The sequence below is a fragment of the Oncorhynchus mykiss genome, chromosome 26 (genome assembly GCF_013265735.2).
Source record: "Oncorhynchus mykiss isolate Arlee chromosome 26, USDA_OmykA_1.1, whole genome shotgun sequence".
Classification (NCBI taxonomy): domain Eukaryota; kingdom Metazoa; phylum Chordata; class Actinopteri; order Salmoniformes; family Salmonidae; genus Oncorhynchus; species Oncorhynchus mykiss.
In genome coordinates this window covers 47416413-47428483 of record NC_048590.1, presented here as the reverse complement: position 1 = coordinate 47428483, position 12071 = coordinate 47416413, and the positions used below count along the sequence as shown (strand labels likewise).

General features: G+C 44.1%; 1 protein-coding gene across 3 annotated transcripts in view; it reads left to right on the top strand.

Annotated features, from left to right (window-relative positions):
- The window catches only part of LOC110506948 (zinc finger protein 609), a 96270-nt gene that overhangs the window by 69630 nt on the left and 14569 nt on the right, over positions 1-12071 (top strand). For all 3 annotated transcript variants that reach the window (XM_036964399.1, XM_036964398.1, XM_036964400.1), the window contains one exon: positions 9482-9569. In XM_036964399.1, coding sequence (XP_036820294.1) covers positions 9482-9569 — 88 coding nt within the window. The remainder of the gene's footprint in view (positions 1-9481; positions 9570-12071) is intronic.

The window sequence follows — 12071 nt, the reverse complement described above, 5'->3', positions numbered from 1 at the left end:
ACACATCCCTCAGCGTGGATATGGTGACAGGCTAGGGTATCCTCTGGGCCAACCCTCCCGGGCCTCGCACGCCGCTGATACTACCAAAATGTCAGCTATGAAAATCGTAGGAAAGTTTATTGCTCTTGAAGCACGGCCCAGAAAGCCTCTCACTCCGAGGGCCAGGGAACACCGCTGATTCCCAGCCAACGCTGCAGCCCACGCCAAAGCTGTGTTACCCCTGTCAACCTCTCTTTCTCTCTCTCCACACACAGAGGGCTATTCCCCTAGCGGTCACACAGGGACCTTGCCTTAATAGATCAATAATACAAGCTGATTGGGATTTTTTTTTCCTGGATTATTTATACATTTTATTCCTGGATTAAGACTGTTAGCTTTAGCCGCCGTAGTTATTTGGTCGTCGGAGCAGAAAAAGAGGTCGCTACAAAAGGGATATTATCATATAAACATTGGGAGAAGTCTGAAGCAGCGCTGACTCTTGTCAGTGTTTGGAGGAAGCATGTTGTATGAAAGGTCCTCTGGGTTCTGGAGCTCACTGCCGGCCATGCTGTCTTACTCTTTTCAACACCACCACCTGTCAAAGGCTTCATTGAAGTGTTTTTCTAAAGGGGCGACACCTTGCTCTCGTTGAGCTGCTCAGTGCTATGCCCTTGATGTACCGGAGCCAACATTGACAAGAGGCCCGTAGCTGTCTACACTGGCCAGAGAGGAAGAAAGGGAGGGAGAAAATCACTCTTGTTTTAACAGTAGAGGAGGACATGTCAGGAAGAACGGAATAATTAAATGGATGTTCAATTGAGCCTTCACTTTCTCTCTCCTTCCCTTCACTTTCTCTCTCCTTCCCTTCACTTTCTCTCTCCTCCCTTCACCTTTCTCTCTCCTTCCCTTCACTTTCTCTCTCCTTCCCTTCACCCCTCTCTCTCCTTCCGTCACCTCTCTCTCTCCTTCCCTTCACCCCTCTCTCTCCTTCCCTTCACCTCCCTCTCTCCTTCCCTTCACCTCCCTCTCTCCTTCCCGTCACCTCTCTCTCTCCTTCCCTTCACCTCCCTCTCTCCTTCCCTTCACCTCCCTCTCTCCTTCCCTTCACCTCTCTCTCCTTCCCGTCACACCTCTCTCTCCTTCCCTTCACCTCCCTCTCTCCTTCCCTTCACCTCCCTCTCTCCTTCCCTTCACCTCCCTCTCTCCTTCCCTTCACATCCCTCTCTCTTTCCCTTCACCTCCCTCTCTCCTTCCCTTCACCTCCCTCTCTCCTTCCCTTCACCACCCTCCCTCCTCCCTTCTGTAGTCTTCACTTCATATCAATGGGCTTTGTCCAATTGTCAAAGTGGCCAATTTCCCGAGTGCTGCTTGCAGCTCACCACACAAGACACATTTGGAATTGAAATTCCATGCTGTCCAGAGGGCAGGCCCATTCTTTCTGGCTGACAACTGCATTCTTCCATACACTCCAATAGACCGCAACCTTAACCCACTCCAATAGACCGCAACCTTAACCCACTCCAATAGACCGCAACCTTAACCCACTCCAATAGACCGCAACCTTAACCCACTCCAATAGGCCGCAACCTTAACCCACTCCAATAGACCGCAACATTAACCCACTCCAATAGACCGCAACCTTAACCCACTCCAATAGACCTCAACCTTAACCCACTCCAATAGACCTCAACCTTAACCCACTCCAATAGACCGCAACCTTAACCCACTCCAATAGTCCGCAACCTTAACCCACTCCAATAGACCGCAACCTTAACCCACTCCAATAGACCGCAACCTTAACCCACTCCAATAGACCGCAACCATAACCCAGTCCAATAGACCTCAACCCACTCCAATAGACCGCAACCTTAACCCACTCCAATAGACCGCAACCTTAACCCACTCCAATAGGCCGCAACCTTAACCCACTCCAATAGACCGCAACCTTAACCCACTCCAATAGACCTCAACCTTAACCCACTCCAATAGACCGCAACCGTAACCCACTCCAATAGGCCGCAACCTTAACCCACTCCAATAGACAGCAACCTTAACCCACTCCAATAGACCGCAACCATAACCCACTCCAATAGACTGCAACCTTAACCCACTGCAATAGACCGCAACCTTAACCCACTGCAATAGTCTTGACGTAAAAGCAATAGAGGACCCAGATGGCCCCTGACCACTGAAGTCATTAAGAGAGACCATGTCACACACCACAACTACCATGGAAGTGGAAAATGTATCATGTTGAGATTTAACCAATACATCAGTATTGGTTTGTTCAGTGCCACTCCTGAAGTAACTTATCAGGTACATTCAATAGAAATGTTAACAACTTATCCTCTCCTCTCCTGTATGTTGCTTTCACAATGTTGAGTGCACATTCGTACAGAGTGACTTGCACACACAATAAGACCCAACAGGAGCTCATTTTCAGGAGAAAAACGTTGTTCTGCTATAACAACATCATAACCATATGAAATGCATACAAATAAACTGGATATCACCCAAACCAAGGAAAAATATGACATTTTCAGACTTAGCTTTTCTGGTGAAAATGTTATTACAGCAAGTTAATCAAATGTTGAACTGAGGTCATAGTTTGAGGATGTGCTACACACACACAGCGTCCAATAGAAACGGCTGTATCTATTAACCCTTCATCACCCGAATGTGAGACGATACATGATGAAACAAGCCTTGGATTTCAACTTCCACTCTGATTTGAATGTATGGTGGCTGATGGGAAATCAATGTTACTAGTATGCTTTCGGACATTGACAGCACAAGGACTAGAGCCACTGATGTGTTCTTTAAATTGAGACTCATTTTTTTAATTTGAATGCTATGTTCGATATGCATCTTGCGCACATCAAAAGTATTTCACCATTTGAAATGACACATGAATTTAATCTTTCTAGCTAGCTTTTTGTTGCACACCATTAATGCCAGCTCCAGTATTAGCACAACGCCTGTATCATTCCCCTGTAGTTAACTGATGTGTATCCACACCATTTTTCTCAGTTCCCTCTTATCTCCACGGTCCCTTGATGAACCAGGCTGTCATGGCAACATGGCTGGTGTGAGCAAAGTACTTTAACCCCCACAGGGACACGTAGAGGTTTACAAACCTTATTAGCAGGCATATTTACATCAGCCGCTCGCTGTGTGTGTGCACAGTGATAATTACCTCAGCTGATTGTACGGCGCATATGAACGATTGAGCTTTTTCTCCGTGCTTTTTGCAATTTACAGAACCTTTTCTCTAAACCTAAACTTGAAATAAAACCGTTTGGTGAATGATTGACGTGTTCAACCTTCTCTTATTTCAGTGACATGATGCAATGATCGATAATTTGGCTTAGCTGCATTTGTAGCAAACTCATATGAGCTCTGAACCTTAACTGCCTGTTCAGGGGCTGAACGACAGATTTGTACCTTGTCGGCTCGGGGGTTTGACCAGGCAACCTTCTGCTCACTAGTCCAATGCTCTAACCACTAGGCTACCCTGCCGCCCCAGCAGTAATGTATACAGGGGGTACCGGTACCAAGTCAATTTGTGAGGGTACAGGTTAGTCAAAGTGACTATGCATAGATAATAGACAGCGAGAAGGAGCATTGTAAAAATAAACGTGGTGGGGAGTGTAAATAATCTGTTTGGCTACCCTCTGTAGCGTCTTAGTGGTATGCCGAGCAGTTGCCATACCAGGCGGGAATGCAACCAGTCAGGATGCTCTCGATGGTTCAGCTGTTGAACTTCTTGAAGATCTGGGGACCCATACCAAATCTTGTGTGCCCCTCCTGAGGGGGGAGAAAGGCTTTGTCGTGCCCTCTTCACAACTGTCTTGGTGTGTTTGGACTACGATAGTTTGTTGGTGATGTGGACACCAAGGAACTTGAAACTCTCAACCCGCTCCACTACCACAATGTCAATGGGGGCCTGGTTGGCTCTCCTTTTCCTGTAGTCCACAATCCGCTCCTTTGTCTTGCTCACATTGAGATGAGAGGTTGTTGTCCTGAAAACACACTGCCAGGTCTCTGACCTCCTGCCTACAGGCTGTCTAATCGTTGTCTGTGATCAGGCCTACCACCGTTATCGTCAGCAAACTTAATGATGATGTTGGAGTCGTGTTTGGCCACGCAGTCGTGGGTGAGCAGGGAGTACAGGAGGGGACTAAGCATGCACCCCATGTTGAGGATCAGCGTGGCAGATGTGGTGTTGCCTACCCTTACAAAACTGGGGGCGGCCCATCAGGAAGTTCAGGATCCAGTTGCAGAGGGAGGTGTTTTTGTCCCAGGGTCCTTAGTTTAGTGATTAGATTAGAGGGCACTATGGTGTTGAACGCTGGGCTGTAGTCTATGAACAGCATTCTCATATAGGTGTTCCTTTTGTCCAGGTGGGAAAGGGCAGTGTGGAGTGCGTTTGAGATTGCGTCATCTGTGGAGCGGTTGGGACGGTATGCGAATTGGAGCGGGTCTAGGGTTTCCGGGATGATGGTACTGTGAGCCATGACCAGCCTTTCGAAGCACTTCATGGCCACCGACGTGAGTGCTTAGTCATTTAGGCATGTTACCTTCGCTTTCTTGGGCACAGGGACTGTGACGGTCTGCTTGAAACGTGTAGTTATTAGATTCGGGTCAGGGAGAGGTTGAAATATCAGATTGCCCCTTTGTTTGGAATGGTCAGAGTAAAGGCCAAAGCCATTTTGATCCATGTGGAGCAGGAGAAATCTGAGGTACCTGAAGGACTTCGATTAGTTTTAAACCTTCATAGTTGCAGTCGGAGACGGAGAATGCTGACAAGCGGCTAAAGGCGTGTTGAGTAGGAGAGGTTCAAAGGTCGGCCGTGTCCCTGTGGCCAGCAGGCTTGACTAGCTGCAGGGGAGCTGATTATGGAGCTCCCAGTAACCTAATGAAACGTGTCAGTGGGGACCTGGGAGCCGTTGACCCATGCATCCAGGAGCAACCTCCTGACTGATATTCTCTGCCATTAGGGTCTTATTCATTAGTAGTGTACAAGAACCAAGGAGTCCAGTGGTGGAGGGTTTAGGGACAGGGACACTATTTGTTGCTCAGTGGAAATGAGAGGTGAAATACAGGCCAATCGTTCTCATTAATGTTGGTTTCAATCACTTGGCTCAGGCGACCCTAATGAGGTTGATGGAAAGGGGGGAGTGAGGTGGGGAGGGTGAAGGGGAAGGGGGAGGGTGGACCACTGGTGTCTCTGCCTGCTTCCCCCACTGAACTCACATTTGAAAGGGTTGGCCTTGTTTTTTTAACTGACCCAGTCTGGTCCTTTTACTGCGAACAAGTCCAGAGACCACACTGAGAGATCACAAACACGTCTTCCCGATAATCAGCTACAAACACCTTGAGGATTTCAGCCTGTCAGTTTAACTGCCTTCTGAACTGTTAAAATTATCTCTTCATTTGTTATGTCCTGATATTGGGATTTTGGCAAGGAGTACATTGGTGATTATTACGTTAGGTTATGTTGACATATGTACGCCAACACGGCTACAATAAACCCCTCTCCTAACCTGATTAGCTGTACAGTTTAGCAGATAGTATTTCGATCAACATTTTTTGTTGCTTTTAATACGTATTAACATGCGCATACAAATTCTGCCAATATTGGAGCACAGCACAGTCACTGAGTGAGTTAAATGCTGACAAAATGCCAAAGACAACATAGCTGTTCAGTTGCTTTTTCCTATTCAGCCAGTATTGGCTGCCAGTATCATTTTGCATTAGCTTGTCTGTCGAGAGGTTGGGGGGGAGGCAGGGTGATAAAGGTGCTGGATAAGCCCTCTAACGTCACGCAAGGCCAAACTCAATGGCCTGGCCGGCCCATCACAATGCTTTCCAGTTGGTACCAGTTGAAAGAGCAAGGGCTGGGGGTGAGCACTAGTGTTTACCATCTGGACTGGAGTAGGACGGGGCCAGTGGCCAAGTGTCACCAGGTTCCTGTAAACGTATGTAGAAATGCCTTATACGCTCACCAACTGGCAACCACTTTCAGTGCCAGAGGCAGTCCTGCAGCAGAAAGACAGACGAGACCTGCACTAGTTTAGATGGAGGGGAGAGGGTTCGACACAGGAAAGGGAGAGGGGGGAGGTTTCCTGAGCTAATAAAATACGTGCAGGAATGGAAGCTGCCAGCCAGCATTCTTCTGCTATTAGACAAGTCACTTCACTGCAGACTCTAGTTTCTACTGCAGTGCTGAGATGGCATGCTGAGGTCACCGGGCGGTGGGCTATGGGGTAATACATCTAGGCTGTTTTTAAACCGGGAGACAACTTGCTGTCGTCTGCAACACTATGTTTTTTTTGTAGGTGTTTTTATTATTGAATTTGCCAACGAAATAAATTATCACCTGTCATATAAATTCTCATCAGCTTTAGATCATATTATGATCAGCCTTAAACAGTTACGTTTTTATTTTATGTGTGGTCATTGTCGAGTAACAAAGTTATGGAGAGAGGTGTAGCGGACTTCCTAACCCATCAGTGTTGATGAATCTTGTATTCTCCAAACTGACCTGTGATTTCCACTAGTGTGTGTGTGTGTGTGATATAGGCTATTGTATGATCTCACACCAAGTCATCCCATTGGATGATCTCACCTCAAGCTAAAGTTGGATTTAACGTGCCAGGTTATATATCTCCTAGCCTGGCCATGCATGCCTAGAAAAACTAGTGGTTCTGAATGCTGCCAACTTAACGCCAGCGAAATGACAACACAGTAGCCCCCTGGTCAGCCGCAGTCAGCCACATACCAGAAAAGTTGAGGATATTCCTGTACCGGCTTCTTGCTTCTCACCTGCAGCGTGGCCGCTGATGCCCAGAACATCAGACATTAATTTAACAATTTCTTTGCTCTGGCACTCCACTAAGGGCTCCTAGCAGAATCATTAAGCTCTGCTGGATCGTTACACCCTCAGGCTGAATATGAACTACAGAGCCATCACTAAAGCAAAGGCCTCATATGTGTTTTTCCCTGTAATAGCACAATCTTTTTCTCACTGGGAAGTCTGATGCTTGGTAGCAAAGTCAAAACGGAGGACAGAAAATCATTTTACATACAAATAAGAAAACTATCGGTGCTACAGTGGTAATGCAGTGGTAATGTAGAACCTACATTATAATACAGTGGTAATGTAGAACCTACATTATAACAGACAGTGGTAATGTAGAACCTACATTATAATAGACAGTGATAATGCAGTGGTAATGGAGAACCTACATTATAATAGACAGTGGTAATGCAGTGGTAATGGAGAACCTACATTATAATAGACAGTGGTAATGTAGAACATACATTATAACAGACAGTGGTAATGTAGAACCTACATTATAATAGACAGTGATAATGCAGTGGTAATGGAGAACCTACATTATAATAGACAGTGGTAATGTAGAACCTACATTATAATAGACAGTGGTAATGTAGAACCTACATTATAATAGACAGTGGTAATGTAGAACCTACATTATAATAGACAGTGGTAATGTAGAACCTACATTATAATAGACAGTGGTAATGTAGAACCTACATTATAATAGACAGTGGTAATGTAGAACCTACATTATAATAGACAGTGGTAATGTAGAACCTACATTATAATAGACAGTGGTAATGTAGAACCTACATTATAATAGACAGTGGTAATGTAGAACCCACATTATAATAGACAGTGGTAATGTAGAACCTACATTATAATAGACAGTGGTAATGTAGAACCTACATTATAATAGACAGTGATAATGTAGAACCTACATTATAATAGACAGTGGTAATGTAGAACCTACATTATAATAGACAGTGGTAATGTAGAACCTACATTATAATAGACAGTGATAATGTAGAACCTACATTATAATAGACAGTGGTAATGCAGTGATAATGTAGAACCTACATTATAATAGACAGTGGTAATGTAGAACCTACATTATAATAGACAGTGGTAATGTAGAACCTACATTATAATAGACAGTGGTAATGTAGAACCTACATTATAATAGACAGTGGTAATGTAGAACCTACATTATAATAGACAGTGGTAATGTAGAACCTACATTATAATAGACAGTGGTAATGTAGAACCTACATTATAATAGACAGTGGTAATGTAGAACCTACATTATAATAGACAGTGGTAATGTAGAACCTACATTATAATAGACAGTGGTAATGTAGAACCTACATTATAATAGACAGTGGTAATGTAGAACCTACATTATAATAGACAGTGGTAATGTAGAACCGACAACATTATAATAGACAGTGGTAATGTAGAACCGACAACATTATAATAGACAGTGGTAATGTAGAACCTACATTATAATAGACAGTGGTCATATAGAACTGACAACATTATAATAGACAACGGTAATGGAGAACTGACAACATTATAATAGACAGCAGTAATGTAGAACTGACAACATTATAATAGACAGTGGTCATATAGAACTGACAACATTATAATAGACAGCAGTAATGCAGAACTGACAACATTATAATAGACAACAGTAATGTAGAACTGACAGCATTATAATAGACAACAGTAATGTAGAACTGACAACATTATAATAGACAGCAGTAATGCAGAACCGACAACATTATAATAGACAGCAGTAATGGAGAACTGACAACATTATAATAGACAGCAGTAATGTAGAACTGACAACATTATAATAGACAACAGTAATGCAGAACTGACAACATTATAATAGACAACAGTAATGCAGAACTGACAACATTATAATAGACAACAGTAATGTATAACTGACAACATTATAATAGACAACAGTAATGTAGAACCGACAACATTATAATAGACAACAGTAATGCAGAACTGACATTATAATACACAGCAGTAATGTAGAACTGACAACATTATAATAGACAACAGTAATGTAGAACTGACAACATTATAATAGACAGTGGTCATATAGAACTGACAACATTATAATAGACAGCAGTAATGTAGAACTGACATCATTATAATAGACAGCAGTAATGGAGAACTGACAACATTATAATAGACAGTGGTCATATAGAAATTACAACATTATAATAGACAGCAGTAATGTAGAACTGACAACATTATAATAGACAGCAGTAATGGAGAACTGACAACATTATAATAGACAGCAGTAATGGAGAACCGACAACATTATAATAGGGGTCCTGCTTTGAGAGTATGCCCAGGAACCCCTGTCTGATCTATTTAAATGGGAGCTGTTGCGGTGGCCCCGGTTAGATGCGGTGGCCCCTGTTAGTTGAGGTGGCCCCGGTTAGTTGAGGTGGCCCCGGTTAGATGCAGTGGCCCCGGTTAATTGAAGAATACAACGTGAGGTCATTCTTAATGAAGGAGCAACTGTTAAATTCTGTCTTGGCACTATGGTGTGAATGTGAGATCATTAATCCAGATGATGTATAGTAGTCTCGTTACTCTTATGAATGACAAATTAAGACTGTTATTTTCCCACAGGCATGCTGGTGGTGAATGTGACCTGGAGGAACAAGAGCTACGTCGGCACCCTGTTGGACTGTACTCGACATGATTGGGCGCCTCCCAGGTAAGCACGTCTTCATACATTATCACCCTGTTGGACTGTACTCGACATGATTGGGCACCTCCCAGGTAAGCACGTCTTCATACATTATCTCCACTGTTATTCCAGGCGGTTCACATTTTGGTACTTTGTCTTTCATTAACTGGATTCGACTGAACATTTTGAAATAAGGTATTGACGTTAGGCTTCCGTATACTGAATTGTATTTGAAAAATGGTCCTGGCCGTAATCTTTACACAGTATCATAAGTCATGTAGTTAGTAGTGTTTGATGTCAAATAAGAGCATTACCAGGGGCCATCAAACATCAGATACTCTACTTTTTAAAAATCATTTACCCTTCCAGCACTTGGTTTCTCACCTTTCCTTGCATAAAGAGGGAACTCCGATATGAATCTACCAATCTGCCATCTACATCAAGCTAGCTGTTGGATATTAGTCCTCACCTCTGTCTCTAGGGGGCCGGCAGTGCTTGTCTATCCACTGTAGTCTTTAACCTGGGCTCGGAGATACATTCTGCAAACTGCTGACGTCCCGAGAGGAAGTGATAGAAATAGAATCCTCCAACAAGCCAGATTGCCGGATCCAATTATTGAGCTAATAGCTTTTCCCAACACTGTATCACATTCTCCACTGTCGTGGTGGGACCACACCGCCTATCAGCAGCATTGTCTCAGCACTGGCTCATTTTCTCATGCTCTTTTTTTTCCTACACGAGATATCTTCATTCCTGGAGTCCCCATCTCATTTAACTACCGCAGAGAGTTTAGCTTACATTTTTTGATAGACCATACCACTCAAGCGCTGCACATCCACGGCCAACTTGAGTCACTCTCAAAACAGTGACAGACTGGCTTTCAGAATTGCATTGTAGCTGGGCTTACTGTGACAGTTTGATTGAAGGCTCTCAGCAAAGTAACAGCTCAACAAACTTTCAGGAAACCAAATCCGCAGGCTCTCCAGCTCCACGATGAGTAATGACTAATGAGTCTGAATTCCTCAATCTCAGAGGGCCTACGGATTTACTCTCATCCCCTGCTGCTGGTGAAATAGTTTGGAGTGATTGGAGGGGGAAGTTATGAGTCATCCCAGGCCCTGGTGTCTTTGTCACGGACTGTTAACCTTCACTGCTGGGATAATTACATTATTATCATAGAGACATGGGGGCCCAACTCTATTTTAGGGATGTGAATTATGCTACTTATGATTTACCAGGCAGGTAGGTACATTGCATGACCAAAAGTATGTGGACATATCGAACATATAATTCCAAAATCATGGGCATTAAGAGTTGGTCCCCCCCGTTGCTGCTATAAAAGCTTTCCACTAGATGTTGGAACATTGCTGCGGGGACTTGCTTCCATTCAGCCACAAGCATTAGTGAAGTCTGGCACTGATGTTGGGCGATTAGGCCTGGCTCGCAGTAGCATTCCAATTCATCCCAAAGGTGGTCAATGGGGTTAAGGTCAGGGCTTTGTGTAGGCCAGTCAAGTTCTTCCACACCAATCGACAAACCATTTCTGTATGGACCTCGCTTTGTGCACAGGAGCATTGTCATGCTGAAACAGAAAAGGGCCTTCCCCAAGCTGTCATTGTATGCTGTTGCTTTACAGTTGACACTATGCATTGGGGCACAGGTAGCGTTCTCCTGGCATCCGCCAAACCCAGGTTTGTCCGTCGGACTGCCAGATGGTGACGCGTTATTCATCACTCCAGTGAGCGCATTTCCATTGCTCCGGAGTCCAATGGCGGCAAGCTTTATACCACTCCAGCCGACGGTTGCCATTGCGCATGGTGATCTTAAGCTTGTGTGCAGCTGCTCGGCCATGGAAACCCATTTCATGACGCTCCCGACGAACCGTTCTTGTGCTGACGTTGCATCGAGGCAGTTTGGAACTTGATAGTGAGTGTTGCAACAGAGGACAGATGATTTTTATGCACTTCAGCACTTGGCAGTCCTGTTCTGTGAACTTGTGTGGCCTACCAGTTCGCGGCTTAGCCGTTGTTGCTTCTAAACATTTCCACTTCACAATAACAGCACTTACAGTTGACCGGGGTAGCTTTAGCAGGGCAGAAATTTGATGAACTGACTTGTTGGAAACGTGGCATCCCATGACGGTGCCACATTCTACTGACAATTTTTGTCTATGGAGATTGCATGCTTTCCCGAGATTGCATGGCTGTGTGCTCGATGTTACACACCTGTCAGCAACGGGTTTGGCGGAAATAGCCAAATCCACTAATTTGAAGGGGTGTCCACATACCTTTTGTGTGTATGTAGTGTAGATGTTCACCCTCTTCCTTCTGCAACTAATGTTCACTCTTTATTTGGACAAAACGAAAGACAAAGGAATTCCACCCCATAAGTTGTGTGTAAGGCTTGCTGATATACAGACCCAGTTTATAGCTGTCTTTATCTAGAAATGTAGAATTTCAGCAATTCATTAACCAAATTTCAATCAAATTTATTTTATATAGCCCTTCGTACATCAGCTGATATCTCAAA